We start from the raw sequence: 19,716 nt of genomic DNA, 5'->3' as shown, positions 1-19,716 counted from the left end.
AACATACACTTTCAGTGAGATTCCTGGGATTCCTGTGCAGAGTCTGTGCTCCTCTTAGATTGCAAGCTCCATGAAGAGAGGTAACTTGCCTTCCTAGGTCACTGCTGTATCATGATTGTAGCTATTCTACAAAGATTTGTTGCCTGATGATTAATTAGACTACAGTTACAGGAGGTTTTACAGAAAGAGTAAGTCTTGAACTGCTTACTTACAAAATAAGTAATCTGGGGATAGGTTTTTTAAAAAAGGGAAGGAAAATAGGTGATCAGTAGGCATTCTATAAATGTGGAAGGAATGGCTGGGAGAAGCAAGAATAACGTGAGAATAAGCAAAGGGATGGTAATGGACGTGATGTTTAAAGGGACAAGTGAAGGACCAGGACAGAATTAGGCACTGCACTGATATCCAGAAATCAGGGTTAACTCACAGTTTTCAGCAGCCACTGTCAAATTTTCCAAAATCTCTGGGCTGCAGGATCTTTATTTGCAAAATGAAGAGAATGGAGTATATAAAGCTTAGCCACTTTCTCCTTCCATCCAGTCCAAAGAATCACAAGCTTGCTAATGATGGGATTCTCCATAAAAAGGAACATGTTCAGAATACTGATTTAGGTCCAGGAATCTATATATTTTTTAAAGTTCCAAAGGTGGTTAGCCAGCTTTGGGGATCACTTCTTAAATGAAGGAGAGTAAATACACACAAAGAAAAAAATCTTCCCAACTGTAAAATTCAGAAATTTATATGGGAAACTCAGCAGGATGGAAGAAGATTAAGAGAGGCCTTAAGAGCCATAAGGGTTCTCCAGCTTCATGAAGCAAGGAGACATTGTGCCTGGAGTGAAAACTGTACATTTTTGTGAGTTGAAGTGGCAGGCTTGGGCCTTAACTTCTTTCAGCCACTCACTCAGGTCTGCAGATGTCGACTTGCTCCTCACCGAGGCCTTTTCTCCAAGAAAGCCCTGAGTCCTTTTCCTCCTTTCTCCTGCGGGTTCCCTGCAGGACACTTTTGAAGAATGTGAGAACACGCATTTTGCACGGGCAATGGTTCTCACACCTGGGTGGGACTGCACGCACTTAGAAAACCCTGGGACACTTAGGATGAAAAGGCCGCCGAACAAAAGCAAACACCCATCTATCTGTCTGTCCCGCATTGCTTTACTAAAGGTGACTGACTTCCAGAGGATCCTAAATCACTTTAAAAAAAACAGTCACTTCGACTTCTTACCCCGTGGATTAGACAGAATTGGAGTGCTTGCTCACGAGCTGTATTTACTTAGCGATTAGCCCACCGTTTCGATTTTAGGGCAAAAGCGAGCCAGACAGGGCGGCTTGAGGTAAGGATCAAAAAGGCCACCCATCCTTCGCCTGGGGACGCCTGGTTCCTTACCCTGTTAGTGTAACTGTTTTTCTGGATTGAACTGTAGTCTTTTTTTTTTTTTTTCTAAGCACTCCATGTAGTCCCTCCATTATTTTAAGTGTTCTTAGAGGAAGCGTGCCGCATCCCTCGGCCCCTGCGCGTCTGTCTGCGTCCGTCTGAAGCAGGTCCCTTTCGGCTCTCTGACCTGGGTCGCCAGGACGCGGGAGGGAGTGGGGGTGGGGGTGGGGATGGGGTTCCTCTGCCCCTCTTGCGGTGCTGAGCGCCGGAATCCGCGCCCAGGAGGCAAAGCCCGAGCGCTGAGAACTCGCCTGCACCTCGCGCCGCCAGCCGCCTCCAAGCCGCGGAGTCGGGAAAGAAGGGAGGGGGTCGGAGGAGGGAAAGTGGGGCCAGGCGGGGGGTGCCTGGGAAGCCGGGCTGCGCTGACGTCACTGGGCGCGCGATTCGGGCCGGAGCGCTTTAAAAAACGAGCGTGCGAGCGGAGATGCTGCTCCACACCGAGCAGGCCGCCTGCAGCAGCAGCGCGCACGGCCCCCGCAGCGGCTGTAGCCAGGGCCGCTCCCGAGGCCCGCGTGGCGGCAGGGGCACGGCCGGGCCCCGCAGCGCTTCTCCTCGGCGCCCCCGCCGGGGGCCAGGAGCGCGGCGCCCCGTGCTGTAGGCGCCCGCGGAGCCGCAGAAGCCCGCCGAGCTGCGCCTGGCGCGCCACCTTCCGCCGCAAGCCCGACGCTGCCCTCCCGCCGCGCCCCGCTCGCGGCCCCCTGCCCGGGCACCATGGACACCTCCTCGGCCGGCTTGCTCCTGGCCTTGCCCGTCCTGCTCCAGCTGGCGGCCGGGGGCGGCTCGCCGAGGCCGGGCGCGCTGCTGCGGGGGTGCCCCGCGCACTGTCAATGCGAGCCGGACGGCAGGATGCTGCTCAGGGTGGACTGCTCCGACCTGGGGCTTTCGGAGCTGCCCTCCAACCTCAGTGTCTTCACCTCCTACCTGTAAGTGCGCCTTCACTCCGCTCCGGAAAGGGGGCAGAGGGAGGAAAGGAGGCGGGCCCTAGGCCAGGCTGGGGGCTTCTCGGCTCCCGCCTGCTCTGGAGGGGGCGGGCGAGTTTGCAAAGGGCGTCTTGGCCAGGCGTGTTTGGGCCCTTGGGAAATGCACGTGTCTCGGGGTAGCACGCCCGCACTTTCTGGGCCCGCAGAGAAGCGCCTTCAAGTGCAACCCGGGAAAGCGCTGGTGCGCTGCAGCTTTGCGGTCCAGCTCTAGGCAGGTCGCCGCGCGAATTCCTCCGACTGGAGGCATTTGCCTGCAATGTGGACATTTGTGCCCCTGAGCCTGGAACCCAAGGGCAGGCTGCCCAGTTGGTCCCTGCCCCAACCTCCCCTCCTTGTCCTGTCGCGTTCCACGAAGAGATGGGCTGTAAAAATTTCCCCAAAGGAGAACTCCAACTCGTCCAGCTCCAAAGGAATTTACTCTGCATCCCTTGCACAGTCGCGTGATGTAACCTTTTTCTTTTCTTTTCTTTCTTTTTCTTTCTCTCCCACCCCCCCCTTTTTTTTTTTAAATGAAGTGATTATAATGTGGCAACCACAAGCCCGATAAGAGCTGCCAGAACGTTATCTTTACCTTTGGCTGCCCGAGCCGGCCTTTGAAGTGCCCGCGGCCACGGTGTAATCTTTAACCATCTCCTCCTCCGGGGGAGGAAAGGGAAGTGGGCTGAAGGCGGCGGGGCGGGTAAACAGCGGCGCAGACACCCAAGTGGAGACCTGAAGCTCTCTGTCATCCCTCGGGGATCCTCCCAGCCCGTCATCCCCCCACCACAGACTCCAAACCCCAACTGCGGAGACGAGGCAGCGGCTCGTTTCATAATCTTGTCTCTGGAAAATCCAGGCCCGGAGGGTAACAGGTGGTTGGGTGGATGAGGTGACCCAGGAGGAACCCGATTCTTGGGAACCAAGTCGACAACTCTCCATCGCCCTGGGGAGAATTTGGGGCTCGCTTCCTTCGCGCAGAGAGACCAGGGGTCGGGACCACTCGGGAAAAGGGGTACTCGTGGCCACAAGGTTACATGTTTAGGTTTGAACTCGAGGCACTGCGGTGAGCCCACCCCAAACCCTGGCAATCCCAGTTTCGGCTTCTCTGATGTACCTTGGCAGGAGCGAGTTGGGATGTTTGTGAACTCGGTCTTTCCTCTGTTTAGTTGATTTCTGGAGGGAAGAAACATGAAGAGGCTTGCACAACGCTTTACACTAGATAGTGATTCTTTTTCTAGAGACAGAGTGAGGAAGAAAAAAAATTCTTTTTTACTTGCTTTGATTTTGCGTTGAAAGGGAGGGATTATCCTGCTATATTTTAGTGTTAGTAGATGGCAGTCCCTTCCTCACCTACCATAAAACTATTTTGGCTGCTTTCCCTATCTGAAAAGTTTATAAAATTAATCTATTTCCGCACCAGGTTTCCCTTCAGTGGCACTTAATTGCATGGTGTAGTGATATTTTTACAGTGATGGAAATCTGCTCCCCTAAGTGATCATTCTCTAAGAAGTCACATTTCCTCCTCCTGAACAGCTATCTGTACTACGAAACTGTCTGTACCATTCATCTCCAGTCTCTGGGTTTAACTGCTAAACTCAGTGTTTTAAGAATCACGTATTCTCCTGTATTGTGAATTTCAGAGAGTGGTTGGCAGTTGCACTTAAGAGCCTAGAACTATTCTTCCCCATCACCCTGAAGAAACTGGCCATATACAAGGGAGTTGTGCAATCCCCCCAAACATTTACCTATTTAAATAATACACTTGTTGGAAAACTTGTTTAAGGATACAGAAAATAAATGTCACGACTTTTTTTCTCTCACTCACTTGTTAGGCTTCTGTTACTAAAAGTTGGCATAAAATACTGCTTCAAATCATTTCCCACATACCTCAAATGCAGTTAACTGCATCCTCCATGTGCTGGGGAGATCTGACTGCCACTGTTCCCTATCTATCATTATGGATAACCCGTTGGAGTTAAGATACCATTAGGAAGTTAATTGTCAGCTTTTTCTTGTGCTAGTTGATGACAGCCTGTGTCCTGGCCTAAGGGGAAATTTTCTCATTGTCCTATAAAATATTAAACTCAGAGTGTCTGTGAAAAGCGTCACAGTGAAATGTCAAATACTTGCATCTAATGGTTAACATTTCAGGGAATATGAGTGCTAAATGTAGAAATCAGTCCTGAAGTAAATAACCAAACTGGTGTTCTTCGTGATGGGCAATTTCAGAATTGATCTCCTTATAGAGTACAAAATGCCAGAGGCCATCGGATGCCCTGCCTTGGTGGGTTGAAGGGTTTGAGGTTGGGGGGTTTGTTTTGACAACCTCAGGAACTCTGTGCCGACATTAAGGGTAGATGGTGCCCTCTTTTGGTTACACCTAGAATTAAGTGACCATTTCTCCTTCACTTGTGCACTCACAACCTGAAAGAGAAATCTTTATTTACTCATTTTCGAATAAATAAGCTTGTGTTTTACTGGTTGTATTATTTTAAGAGATAACTTCTTTTTGCTCTTAAATGGGAACACGAAGTTACAGCCCCGCTCCACTGGGGCCCAGTGGTAATTAAGCTTTGATGAGAAAGTTGCAGTGTGCAAAGACTGATGTGGGTGAAAGACCAGACTACTACCTTTTATTGTTTGTAATAAGTTACCACCATTTCTTTGAGTGAAACTGTTATCTCTTAATCTTCCTCCTCTCCCCAGAAAAGAACAAGCATTTCATTTTCTTCAGATTGATGGTGGCAAGTTCCAGCTGTACACGTTTGGCAAATAGATTTGCCACAATCTGATAACTGGCTAGTCCAACTCATATGTAAAGAAAGTTTCTTCAATCTCTTCAGAGAAGGTTAGAGCTGTTTATGTACAGCTTTAGAATCTTTCTTCCCCAGAAAAGCTTAGTCTTAAGCCAGTCCAAACATTAATATTAACTCTCTTTTCTTACTGAACTGCATTCTCCAGTGGATCTGTAATTGGACCACTGAACATGCATGGTATAAACACTGGAAATTTTCAATCTTAATCTTTCTCTCTCTCTCTCTCTCTCTCTCTCCCTCTCTCTCTCTGTCTCTCTGTCTCTCTGTTTCTCTCTTCCAGTGATTATGGGCTCTGATTTTACAACAGGGGCTGATAAAGCTCACTCAGCAGAAAACAAGGAACACACCAAGGTTAAGACATAAAAGCAGACAATAGTTATTTCCAACGTTTAGTACATCTCAACCTAGCAGTAGTGATCTGTCAGAAATAAAGTAGTGCTAGCATCTAATCTTATTATAGGTGAGTTATTTTAATGCATCAAATGTGGACATTTTTGCTAATAGGGTCTTAAAAGTAAGCTCCCTATACTACTTTGATGTATCTTTCATCCAGTTAGTGTGGCATCCAAATAGAAAAATAAATCCTAATTGACATCTTAATATAGTAAATATACTTTTCTTTATTGATTTAGAACAGCCATTTTATTTTTAAATGAAAACTGAGTTTTTCCCTGCTATTGCTTAAAGACATGAACATTTCATCCACAGGCAAATTTATGTCACATAAACTAAAGGAACCAAGAGAAAGATTTTTTTTTTTAATTTTATGTAGTTTGGTTACTTTTTCATATGTAACTTTGTAACAAAATTTAATTTTACACATAACTGGTAAAACTAGTTTTAATTTAAAAAATCAATCAAAAATCTCAATTATAACTAATTAAGGATGCCCTGGTGTCATACGTGTGTTCTAAGCATTTAAGATATGGTTTCAAAATTAAAGAAACTTTTCAGAATCTTCCTTGAAAATTATTTAATATATTTCTACTTCCCTTCAAGCAAAGAAAGCTATTCTAAATGAAGGAAAATTTTGTACTTTAGAGATGGTTACAAAAGCCTTAATTGTTACAGCAGTCTTAAAATTTAGGTCAGTTGCAAAATTCATAGTTTGCTCTACAACCTACTTGCAAAATTCGTTAAAAATATAATGATATCAGTGACTTTTCTGCGTTTTAATGAAGTTCTTTCTTTTTCTTCAGGATGCCCGGGTTTTCTTAGTAGTGTTTTTGTTATGTGGCAATTATTGAAACTAATTGACTGAGTTAGTCTGAGTGATTTCTTTTTTAAGTAGTGGCTCTGATTCAAACAATTTTGTGGTGTAGATTTAGAATAAATATTTTACTGAATATGTTCAACATGTGCATGGCAGAGTTTTTGTGACAATAATGAATTTTTACATATAGTAAGCATGATCCTCAATCAGATCTTCGATCTTTTTTCCCTTTACACATTTTCTTCGAAGTAAAGGCGGAGTTCTGATCTGCAGTGAAAGGTGGCAGTCACAAATGAGTTAGAAGATTGGAATAAAAAAATAACCTTTGTAATTAAATAAAATTATATTTTAATAATGAAACCATTCCCACTTGGATGTGCTTTTAAAAGTTCAGAAACACAAAACTAGTTTATAATTTCTCAAAGTCAAGTTTTTAACTGAACTGTTCGTTTTTAATTTCCAAAACATGTAACTGTCAAAAGCATAGACATAATATCCAAGTAAACAATTAACTATCATAAAATTAAAGACATTGCGGAATATTTATAGTTTTACAACTGATACCTAATATCTACTTACCTTAATAAAGCATTTTTTATATTTCTTCTATTGAATGTATACATTTAAGTCATTTTAGCTATAAATTTAAGTATGTTTCCAATTAAACCAAATCATATGCCATAATACAGAAATGAAAAACAGTAGTGAGTGCTGCATTGAGCAATTTTGTGAAGTAATTCTTTTGGTTTTGTTCAGTTATTTATATAAATTTAGAATAATGCTAAATGGCACATTTCCTTGTAAACACCCACAAGTGGATATTTCTGGTAAATTGAATTCTTCATGAGAAGGCAAATTCCTTCCTATGAGATTCAACCTCCTCACTCCTGGTGCAGTGTTTTCCTTTATACAGTCTCATTTTGTAGTAGAAAAGTGAATCAGACTGGCATTAGCGCCACCACTGATATATTACTTACCAAGCTGATAATTTAGTCCTATTGCTATTTTTGATGTATCTTAGGATTTCATTTGTTAAACTACCCATGAGTTCCAACCTACTACAACTCTTTTATTCCCAGATCTGTCAGCTTCGATATACAGTTTTATTCAGTCATTATAGACGCCAACTACATGCTCAGTTTCACCCATGGAACTCCTTAGCTATGGGAAAAGGAGACATTGCATAGGCTGTGTGGTGGAATTTTTTATAAAAATTTTCATAATTCAAAATTAATTTGGTTCTCCATAGGTGACATGGTAGGAAGCAGGCTCATTCTTGAAATCTCTGGTGTTTTCTCCCACCTCTTCAAGTTAATTTTTTTTTTTTTTTTTTACACTGGTTGAGCCCAGTGGAAATGCCTTATTTGAAAGTGGTAGGTAGAAGAATGTTGATCATTTGATTTCACAATATGGAATAATGTTATCTAGTAGGAATGCTAAAAGACGGTTAACAGGGTGTTCAAATTAGTAGGTTAACTTTTTTTTTCCTTTTTTTAATTAAAAAATCTTTAATTTTAATTGAGATATAATTGATGTATAACATTAGTGTCAGGTGTACACATAAAGATACAATATTTGTATCAAAAATGATAGCCACGATAAGTCTAGTCAACATCCATTAACCACACATTGGGTTAACTATTTTTAAAATGCTTCGTAAGCAGGAGTCCTTCCTCATACCCTCATTCTCAATGTTTAAATCTGGGATTGGAAAAGCTGGAATTTACTTTAAAAGTATGCAAAAGAACCAACCATTGTCCATGAAACCATCTTCCTTAAAATCAGATGGAATAATTCTCCAGGAGGTAATGATGGGCTGTCTTTCCTTCAGGGTTTATCTTCCTCACTAGACTGTGAGCTCCACCAGGCTAGGAAATTTTCTACTTTATTTCCCAAGTGCCCACACCAGTGCCTGGCACTTAAGAGATGTTCAGTAAATACTTGTAATGTTGAATTGAATAGAATTGGCTGAACCAGCTGCTGAAATCCCAGTGGCTAAAAGAGCCCAGAGAAAGACAGATAACTACTTGTCTGCAAGTAAGAGAACAACACAAGGCTACTGGTATCCCACAATTATGGCTCAGCCCCTTTGGAAATACAATTAAATTGTATTTTGCTTAAATGATGCCATGAGTTGTTTAACAAACACACCAGAATTTACTTGTCTAAATTACTTTATTATTGTAATGACACTAATTATAACAGCTGACGTTTATACTGTTCTTCCTGAGTGCCAGGCATTATGCTGCTACTTTACTCAATCCCACATCCCACAACAACATTTTGACACAGGTACTATTATCATCCCTATCTTGGGGGCCCGTTAGCTTATTGCAAGGCTATTTCCATTGCTCAGAACGTTTGGGGGGCCTCTTTGAAATTATCTTCAGGGTCAGTTTACCAGAAACACAAGAAAACGAGCCTTCTAATGTTTAGCTATGCCTCATAGTAATTGTAATTGGTGCTGAAATACTTCTTCTTAGGAACACAGTTTATGAAGCCCTAATACCACAAATATTTCTTCAAGGAATCCTGGGAAATGCAGTTTTTAGTTTTCAGTAAAATGAGAATAATATTATATAGCTTAGGGCCAATCTTTTAAGATTAGTAGATACCTTTTCATATATCCATTTTCTTACTACCACAAAAACTATTTCTCTTGTTTCCAAGTCGAAGATAAATTGTGGTAGTGCCCAAGTATTATGAAGAGTGATCAGTTGACTAATAACTTCCAAGTTAAAAATGAAACTTCTTTTTTTTTCTATGACCAGATCTATGTGTCAAATAAAGTAGCTGAATTCTTTGGAACTATTTGTCAATTCAAAGAGACATGAACTTTCTTAATAGGCCAATTTTATTTAAGTTTGTATTTACCTTTAAAACTGATGAGATAAGATGAATTGACACATCATTTATTTGATTCAGAATGGAGAATTATTTCAAAGTTTTATCTACTTATCGATCACTCTGTAAGCTCTGCACGGTTTAACAATTAAGCCAGTGATACAGACTTCTGTGTAAATAAGAAATCTGGATAAGTCAGAGAAAAGTCCCTTCCTTCAAACAAAGAAGAACTTTTCCTGAACTATCCATTTAGTTTCTTCAGTCCTTCAGTTCATTTGCTGCTGTAAACCTATGTGTTAATCATTTATTGTATTACAAAGTCGACATGAAAAACCAATAGCTGACCAATTAATTATAAAGCATATTCAATGTAAAGAGCACTTCCTCAAGGAAGAACTGATGTTTAGAAAATTTAGGTTACATTGGGATATAATCTCTAAAAGCTCTTACAACAGTACACTCAACTGTAGTTTTCTGTGAACATTAATAATTTAAAATTATAGCAGATACAAACTATTCAATACTATATACAAAATAGATAAACAACGAGGTCCTACTGTATAACACAGGGAATTATATTCAGTATCTTGTAATAAACCATAATGGAAAAGAATATGAAAAGGAATATATATGTAAAAAATTATTCAGCAATCCCTAATTTTCAAGTGTCTCATTTTTAATATATGCACATTTTTTCCATGTTCATTTTGCCCTTCTTGGCTTCAGAAGGAGTTTGATTTCATCTTCCAACAAAGACTGTGATGGTCAAGGGGAAAGAAAGCCATCTCATGCACACACTAACACACACACAACAACACACCGATAAGAAACAGTTTCCTTTGTGCCGCTTGCTCGGTGGAAATGATACATAACATTGACATGGCATGGCAGCAGAGAGCCAACCCTTTTAAGGGGAGACACCGAGGAGCTGGCTGTGAAGGCACCTTCAGTTAGCTTCAGAAGCTGAAATGCAGAAGACAATTGTTCTGGCAATGGGAGCCCAACTCCAGCTGGGAACGCGTGCACCGAGCTGACCTTCCTCGTCAGCCTGCCAGCTGAGATTAAGCTTTCCTCAAGTGGTCCCTTGTTAGCCCAGCCTTTTCCCCAGTGTTGCTCATCTTTCACAACTGGAAGCCAAGTGTTTCAAACTGTTACTCAATTTTGCAGCCAAATTCCTTTATTTCCTCCTTCCACCTCCTTTTCTGCCTCTCTCTCTCTGTCTCTGTCTGTCTGTCTCTCTGTCTGTCTGTCTCTCTGTCACACACACACACACACACACACACACACACACACACACAGTGATGACTAACCTTACATGCACGCCTTCCTTTCCAAAGTCCACACTAAGAAGAGAATCTAAGAATTTTTATGTTTCGCTAAAAAACTAGTAAACGCTCTTGTGCTCCTTTTTCTTCTTGAAACCTTGATTAAGTAGAACAGGGACCTCTGCAAAAGATGTCTCTTTGCAAAAATAACCTTCCTTTGATCAAAAAAGCCACAGAAGTGTACTTCTCGGGAAAGTAGAAAACCACACATGATCTCAAGTGGAAAAAATATAAAGAATTTGCTGAATTTTTAACCTTAGCACGTAACAAAGATATTATTTTAAAGTTGGTTGGTTAATGTGGGCTGTGTTAGAACTTTCATTGTATTGTGTTTGGGTTTACCCAATGTTATTTTAATGAGCTTATTGGTTCGACACACAAAATACCACATGGCGCTGGACGTTTTTAGGTTATAAATTTTCTTGTGAGGCACTTATTTGAAGGAACTCTGTTACATAATCAATTGGTCTTTAAATCTATCAGCACAAAAATAACCTTTTACTTTTTGTATACATATACGGTGAAGATTATTTGATTATAAAAATTTCCATGGAAGGAGCTACATTCCTTAATCATCTATTATGTGTATATATTAAGATGTTCACAGTAAACATTTATTTCACAATGTTCATTGAATGAATCTACAGAATGAGTTTGGAGTCTTCTAGTAAAGACTGAAATAAGAAATTTTCCTCTTTATTTTCTCTTCATACTTCTTGTCCTGAAGGGACCCTTAGCAGACCTGCTTGCATTTAGCCATAGTTGTACTCTATAATTAGTAGTGTTGTCTGCCCAATAGAGTAAAGCCTAGGAAAATATGGCAAGAGAGATGGAAAGGGTGTGTGGAAATCTGCCACCTAAGAAATAGCACAGGCAGAACGGAGAGACGGTGAGACCTCTGCAAGGCATTCAGCCCCGGTTGGTACGTTTCTCCTGTGTCTCTCCTTATCCTTCTCCATCCCTCTCTTCCAGATAGTATCAGAGGAGGACCGGAAGAATGCATTTTCCTTATCTCAGACACTCTACCCCCCAGGGTTTCAATCTACAAGACGAAGGGAAGTTTAGAAAGAAGAGTCTTGGGGATTAAAGTTATCAACTCTTAAGCGCACTGAAATCGGGGTCTTGGATTTTAACGTGGGGAAGCCACCATCCCTGTGGTGGGAGACCTGAACTCACTGAAGCCCCCATCCCCCAGCAGCTGTTATTCTCCGGGGCTCAGTGCAGCGGAGTACAGGAGGAAGTTCAAGATCTTTTTTCATTGAGTCTTCAAGCTCAGCAGCAAAAGGAAATCCTAGTTAAACCAGATTCTCCCAGGGTGTAAGCCTATCTCATTTGAAGATCTCAGAAGTTTTAGCAGCATGATTAACTGAGAGCAAGGATCCACCTTCCATCTTACAGCTGCTGGCTTGAGCATAAAGTCCACTGCCCCAGGGTCTTGTAATCGTGAGAAGTGTTAGGTGGATATGGTCTGGTCCTGAATGACTATTACAGAGTAATTTGAAGCCCCCTTTGCCTTAGCTGTAGAAACTCCTCAGAACACAGTTAATTGTATAATGGGAAGAGAAAGGCTAATTTTGGTAGATTTATGTTAATTACAGTAAAACCAATTCAGAGCTCGCACTAATAGCTAACTACATTTAGAGTAAGCTCTACTGTAAAGAACGAAAAGGATAATCGTTTATCCACAAATTACCAGAATGACTAAGCTGTATACCTGAGGTCACATTACACAGTGCAAAACTGAAATTTAATCATGATTGCTAGAGCATTACCCTAATTGCGCAAATAAGCGGAATTAAAATCACTTAGATGGATTGCAGAGGTTTTTGATGAGTCAAAAGCTATGTCTACCCACAGGCTTTAGAATAGAAAAGACCTTGGAGATGACCTAATCCAACACCTTCATTTTCACAGATGATGAAATTCATGCTTGTAAGAGGTAAACAACATACCCAAAAATCACATAACTGGCAAGGATGGAATTGGAACCCAAGTCTCCCAAAAACCCCAGTTGAATGCTCCTTCTTTCCACCTTTTTGCTCCAGTGCCAGATACTCAAGTGAATTCTAAAACTCCCAGTTACTTTTCTAGATGTTACCAAGTATCCTGTTGCTTATGCATATTATATGTTCATATCTAGGTATGTGCCTGAATCTCAACCTGGTAAGATTTTGGCCCACTGTAGATACAGATAAAGTGTCTCTGTATCACCTAAAAAATCTGTAAGGCAGAAAGAAGCAATCAGTTTTAGTTTGAGGAATAAATAGTTAACTTCCCAAATTTCAGTTCATAGTCTTTAAACATGTCTTTACTGTAATTTAAGTTTCACTTGGGACTTTAATTTGACCAAATTCAGGTAGCCTTCTTGTCTCTTGTCTCTGTTCCCTTTCTCCCCTAGCACTGAAATTGCATTAATTCTGGCTCTCCTCCCTTTTTGCCTGGATAACTGTGGCAGTCTCCTATATTGGTTTGCATAGACCCCCAAGACACACACACTCCCTGCCACCCCACGAGTTTGTCCAAGATGAAATTCTGCTCACGTCTCCCGTACATTCAGTCCTTCAGTGGTTTCCTGTGGCTTTCACGGTAGAGTTTAACTCCTTAGTTTAACCCACAAAATCAACTTGTCTTGCCTCATCCCTCACTCGCAAACCCTGTTGCCAATCCCTCCTCCCCAACCCCCCACGTTCTCTCCTCTCCAGCCATATCAAACCACATCCTGCAGTTTCCATGTCTCAGGCCTCCCCAGGTGTTCACATGTGTTGGTCTCTGCTTGGAATGCCTTTCTTCTTTTTCATCTTTCCAACTTCTGTGAGTTTTTCCATACTCAGTTCAAACATCACCTCCTCCAGAAAGCTTTCTGTGACCCACCATTTTCGAAACCTGTCTGATGCTCCCACATCGTCCTGAGCCCAGACTGTCCCAGCACTCACCACCTGTGATCACCATGTATATGTATGATCAGAGAGTGATGTATAACAGAGAGTGTATAACAGAGAGTGAGATAAGCTGATAGAATGTATAACAGAGAGTGAGATAAGCTGATAGAACCTCCGGTATAATCTTATAATGTGGTGACCAAGAGGCCCTTCCCTCTGAACTTGGCAGACTGCATTGTTTGTAAACTCCCCTTGAATTGTAGATTTTCTTGGACCAAAGAAGAAAGGAGTCTCACTGGATTAGAACACAGAATCCCTAGGTATCAATCATGGTTTTCATTTTCTGTACTTTATGATGCTTTGCTATCTTGGGACCTTGCTTACCCAGGAGGGACTGCCTCGCCCAGGGCTATCCCTGGAGACAGCAATGACTCCCCCTGCAAGTGCGCCTTTCAAGTGCAAACCAAGCAACCCAAAGCCCACACCCCCAACCTCCTTCTTTATCAGGCTCTTGCAGGACTCTTACACGCTAGGTCAATATTTCCTGCCCTAATCACCCCAGGGCCAGGTACCAGATAACTCGGGGCAACACCTACACCCCGAGCCTGATGACATTATTCAAACTAGCCAATTCTAAGTCTGCTTGTCCCGTCCATTCCTTCCCATGGAAACCACAGTAAAGGCTCTTGCCCCTGCTTTCTTCCCTCTCCTTCTTCTACCCACCAAGTGGTCCTGCATGGCTGGATGTGCCCCCCTGCTTTTGGCAACTGTGAATGACAAACCATCTTTTCACTAGCAGTAGTCTTGTGCTCTATAGGCAATACTATACCTGAATAACTTTAACACCTACATCTTCAAACACCCTTTGCCCCTGCACGCCTGTGCCTGGGCAACTTCAAAAGCCGTTATGGCCGGGGTGCACTTAAGGGACAGTCAACACCATTTTCCCTCTCTAGGGGACACTCCCTGTTCCCCTAAACTCTACGTAAGACTCGCACATCATCCACGCCTAAGATACAAGGTGCCACCAAGTGTATAACAGAGAGTGGGATAAGCTGATAGAATCTCCGGTATAATCTTATAATGTGGTGACCAAGAGGCCGTTCCCTCTGAACTTGGCAGACTGCATTGTTTGTAAACTCCCAAAACAGAAAAAAAAAAAAAATCAAAACGTGCTTTTTAACACTTTTACCCCTAATTTCTCATTTGAGTCTCATAAAATAGTTATGAGTAGCCCTACTTTAGAAATGAGAACATCTTTTGACAAAGCTCACAGCCCTGTCTTGAATAACCTTAGCAAGTTACTCTGCATCTCAGTTTTCTCATCAGTAAAATGGCAATAATAATGACATTTACCTCACTGGATTGTTGTGAAGATCGGTAAGATAACGTATGTAAAGAACTTTGCATAGTACCTCATATGTGGAGCACGCATGAAATGTTAAATGTTATTGGTTTTGTCGGCCATGGTGTTACAGTTGTTATAACACTAAACCCATGTTTTTCAAATACACAGTGTTGCCTCCTGTTGTTATCCCCCCAAAACAGTTAAATCAATTGCCCTGAAATTTTACAAGTGTAAATGCAATTTTCATTAAACAAGATTTTTTAATGTTAAAAATGAGGGGAGAACAAGATGCCTACTAGGTACGAGAGTAGGGGGAGGAAGAAGGGGAAGTTTGAAGTGAGTAAGGCATCACCCAGTAGCTGTTAAAGTAAAAAAAATTTAGCCTTCATCTCTGATCCTCAGTACCAAACAGATAAAAGATTCTGTGTATTGAATGAAGTACCACATTCTCACGTGTGTGTATAGCGTTGTGTAGACGCTGCACAAATCTCCAGGGTAGCTGACACTGAGTGAAGGCTTTGTCACAGATTGTGGGCTGGTGGCCCAATGCTAGGGGTACACTCCTCAGACATGATTTCATGAATGGCCCACCATTTGTGGTCCTGGGCTTGAATTGTTTTTATCCTCTCATTTTTCATCTTACCCATCCCCACAATTTTTCCTGAGTATGTGGCGAAAATTCAGTTTGGTATCTTCTTGGGCTCTTAGAAGCTTCCGTCTCAGCAGTTGACTTGCTATAGCAGCAGGCGAGAAATGATGGATTTAGGGGGACTAAGAGGGAGATAGGGAACCCAACCTTTCCTCAGAGCCAAAGATGCACTCAGGGAAAGAAACACAATTTCAACAAAATAAAAAGGTGGTGTTTTTTTAATATTAACCACTGAAAAAATAATTATACTCTAAGGAAAAAAAACTGATTTAAGGAATAGGCTATGTCTATCTGAAAATACATTCAAAAGAGTTGAACTTTCATGAGGAATTTCAGTAGCTGTTTTCAGTAAATAAGCAGTTGGTTCTATGCAATTACAGGAAGGATGTTTGTAGTTAGTGATGACAGTGAGGCTAAAATTATTTCCTGGGGAATCGTAGATACCAGCGACTTGAATCTGGGAGTGGGGGAGGGATTCAAAGTTAAATAGGAGGTCAGAGTACCACTCGGCTTATATTTAAGCAGGAGGCCTCTGGAATTAGGTCCAGTGGATCCCCAGCAGAGAGGGGAGATGGGTGGGTGGTTATTGGACTGGACAGTCTTTTCACTCTGCTGGATAAGCCCGTGTCACCATCTCTACAGATTCTCCGCACCCCTCTGCAGAAGAAGCAAGCTGCTTTACCCATGACCAACAAAATCAAGAGAGCGGGTCTGAAAAGGACAAGGGAAATCTCCCCCATAGGAACACTTTTCTCTCTTACTGAATGTGAAAAGATGATTCTGGAATTCTCAAGTGCCTACTGAATTACTAAAGTAGGAAGCTGATCTATTTTGCAACCCTAAAGCCAGAATTAAAGAAACTTTCAGACAGACATTATGTGTTATCCAGCAGCACAGACTGGTGAAATGGGATCTATCAGCCTGGCTTTAGAAAGCAGTCTAAATAATCACTAAACCAAGGGGGATCGAAGGCAGCAAAAGTTGAACAACTTCAGATGAAGAGTCAGAAGGGTCTGTCTCTCAGGCAAAGCAAAGTTCTTTAGGTGGAAGGGGAGTAAGAGGAAAGTGACTGTCCCGAGGAGACTGTGACACATAAGGAAGGGATTTCAAAAGTGTCAAGAGAGACTCAAAGGTGAGGTGAACTGAAGGATCGAAAGAAGAGTAAGGCTAGAGGACAAGCTGTTAAGTGTGACACAGACCCTGGCTACTGTCTCTGCTGTGGGGTTGGCTCACCCAAAGGATACAGTTCAGTCCTTCAAAGATCTACACACACACACACACACATACACACACACACGGGCACATCTCTGCATTTACACAATGGAAACTCCTTTTGGAAACAACCTCAAAATCCCGAAATACATGTATCTACTCTATCTACAAGGCAACTGGCACACTGCTAGGAGCTGGGAAATCATTACTATTATGGTGCAGCAAAACCAAAGACAACCAATACATGCAAAGGAGCAGTGCCCTATGTTAGAAGTCTAGATCCACGGTTGTCAAGCTTGTCAGCATCTCAGATCCATTTGAGACCTAATGTGAACCATCTCCAGGCCCAGATCACACACCAAACCAACTAAATCAGAACCTCTGGGGGAAGAAGCTAGGCATCAGAATGATTTTTCACTCCCCAAGGCAAATGCAATGTGCAGTCAAGTTTTGAGAACCCCTGAACTAGGTCTAGCTACCCCCACTAATATCAGCCGTAGACTCTCCGTAAGATGCAGAGCCTCCCTGCCTCAATTTCACATCTGTAAAGTAAGAGAGGTGAGCACATGCTCTGAGATAGCTCCTAAATCGTTCATTCTATGAATCCATCAGCTTGACATGTGTGGGTATTGTCCTAGGGCAGGTGTGGCAGGATTGTAGAAAATGGAGGTTTCCACACACCCACAGTCAAACCCATTTTGTGCAGCAATTCTGGGAGCATTGTTTACCCTCCTGCAGTGAGCGTTACTTAAAATGACTTTATTTGTTTTACAGTTTAGAGGGCCTCTGTAGGTAGCCTCAGGAGCCCATTCATTTCATTAACATTAAATCAACAAGCAGACCTTCTTTCTGCCTCTCTCAAGCAGGATTAATGGATTTTGGCATGATTTGTGCATCTAGCAGCAAAACCTCGTGCTGAGAAAGCTAGCAGGCTTGACTAATTCCCAGCAGTGCTAACTTCATAAACTTACTTTAAGCTTTTAACTTTGACTGAAGATTAAAGGTAATGACTTCACGCTGTTACATTTGAGTGCATGATACTCAAGACGCATTCAAGAAACTATACAAAATGACAAACTATTTGATAAATTAACATTATATATGTTTGCATGTGTGTGTATATGTATAAATATATGGTTTATATGCTTACGAAAATGCTCAATTTTGTGATGTAAAAAATGGATCCTCTAAAACACTGAGATTCGCCTAATAAGTAATCATTACACTAAATATGGTATTGGCAGATGCATATGTAAAGTGTAAGCATGAGAACCTATAGTCTGAATATTGTAAATACGCTAATAGGAGGCCCAGTGTTGTGTGAAGCTGTAACATGATGGACTGTTGAATATGAATAATTTTCTAAGAAGCAAAATGATTCTACTCTCTGAGACCAGTTAACACCTATAAAGAATCCTCCATGCGACCATGCTTACCCTTTTTTCTTCCAGACAGTCTTAAATTAGATTCAAAATTCAGAGAAGTCTGCATGAAGAAGAGAGAGAAAAGGGAAAAATACAATATTTCCAGCCCATCTGACAAGACTACATAAAAAGCTTTTGATCAAAGGGTCTTAAGTACACTTTACTGGTGTGACAAACAACATTTTTATCCCTTTATTAGATTTATTTTCTTCTGAAAACTGCAGTGACCAGGGTATGGTTTGTGAAAGAAAGCTGGCAGGGTTGTGTTCTTTGATTCCTAATTAACACCTTCAGTCTCAAAAGAGAACCAACAGAAATACCATAAAATGTTGCAGCTGCATTGTGATTCCGCTTGGTTGGTTTGCTAAAAGTCGGCTGGGCATTGGCAGCTGCAATAAAGAGAAAGCTCAATGGATGTTTTGTATTGTGCCCACTGAAGTGAAAGAAGGCAACCATTTTAATTTTCAAATGGGCAGCTGCAGAGGGAGGTTTAAATGGAGCTAAATACAAGATTTACTGTTAATTTATCGTAAATAAACAAAGAAAATAAAACCTAACTTTCAAGTTTTTATGGTCACATAGAAATTTTAGTGAGAAATTATGAAGGACAATAATTTGGGAGCCTTTTAGCTACTGATTGGAGGAATTTGGCAGCAAGGAATCACATTCATTATTAAAATCAAAATAGGCTTTTGGAAAGAGCTGAGTAAGCCAAAGCTTTAGAAATTGACATTTCCACTTTGAGAGGTAAAGGTCTATCTTTCCTGTCTTTGGTAATATAACTCCCTCATCCCACTTTATTGAAACCCTAAAATTCATTCAGATCAGAATTGAGTAAGATTCCCTACACACACAGCCCCACCTCACTTTTTTTAAGAGCATGGAGTTGAATTTTGCCTTGAGTAGGGGAATAAAGAAGGCATTTAACTCTGGTCAGATAAATCTCACTCACATTCAAAAATGCAATTAAGGAAATATGTAAATCTAGATGTTTCATCAAATGCTAGCTAAGGGGTGACTAGTTCTTTTCGAACACAATGACTGAACTAAAGAACTTTAGTGTGTGTGTAAGAACCATTGTCCAAGCTGCAGTCCCTGTTGGAAACAGAGTCCGGCCTGGCCGTGGGAAATACCTACATATTTGACACAGGCCTTATTTCTGAGAGAAAGGGGATGGGAGAGAAAGTATGGCGATTTTACTGTTGCATTCTAATCAGCCATGATCTGCCTAATTTGCTTTGATCAGGAAGATAAACTAATTTTTCTATGGGCTGGATAAAAGTAATTAGCAAGCCAAAGCTTTCATGTTATTTCAAAAGAGCTAAAGTAAAGAGGATCAGAAATTGTAATGGTGGGAGCTAAATACATCTTTTCGGCTCATCTGAGAGCATTGTTAGTTCAAAATAGAATACTGACACAGAAGAGGAGCTCCAGCTAAAGATAGTTTCCTGGGCTGCACAGCCATTGTAAATCCTGGGACCTACAATGCTATGTAACTAAATAGAATTACAAAGGGTGACTTATAATTGGTATCTGTCATATAGCCCTGTCCTTTTGTGAGGAGACCTTTACCTTCATGTGAAAAGGTACGATTATTGCCTCGTCCTAAAAAC

The 19,716-nt window shown here is 41.6% G+C and overlaps 2 protein-coding genes across 5 annotated transcripts in view; one reads left to right on the top strand and one right to left on the bottom strand.

Moving 5' to 3' along the window:
* TSPAN8 (tetraspanin 8) overlaps positions 1-14,746 on the bottom strand; it is a 273,586-nt gene extending 258,840 nt beyond the window's left edge. For both annotated transcript variants that reach the window (XM_082419083.1, XM_082419082.1), the window contains exon 1: positions 2,986-14,746. In XM_082419083.1, the coding sequence (XP_082275209.1) occupies positions 2,986-3,583 (598 nt within the window). In that variant the 5' untranslated portion in view covers positions 3,584-14,746. The remainder of the gene's footprint in view (positions 1-2,985) is intronic.
* Positions 1,989-19,716, top strand: part of LGR5 (leucine rich repeat containing G protein-coupled receptor 5) — a 122,448-nt gene continuing 104,720 nt past the window's right edge. Inside the window, exon 1 of one of the 3 annotated variants that reach the window (XM_082418914.1) lies at positions 1,989-2,357. In XM_082418914.1, coding sequence (XP_082275040.1) covers positions 2,146-2,357 — 212 coding nt within the window. In that variant the 5' untranslated portion in view covers positions 1,989-2,145. The remainder of the gene's footprint in view (positions 2,358-19,716) is intronic. The other 2 variants (XM_082418913.1, XM_082418912.1) reach the window with 2 other exon arrangements.

The sequence above is a fragment of the Balaenoptera physalus genome (assembly GCF_965194825.1).
Source record: "Balaenoptera physalus genome assembly, chromosome: 13".
Classification (NCBI taxonomy): domain Eukaryota; kingdom Metazoa; phylum Chordata; class Mammalia; order Artiodactyla; family Balaenopteridae; genus Balaenoptera; species Balaenoptera physalus.
This window is presented reverse-complemented; position numbering and strand designations above follow the sequence as displayed.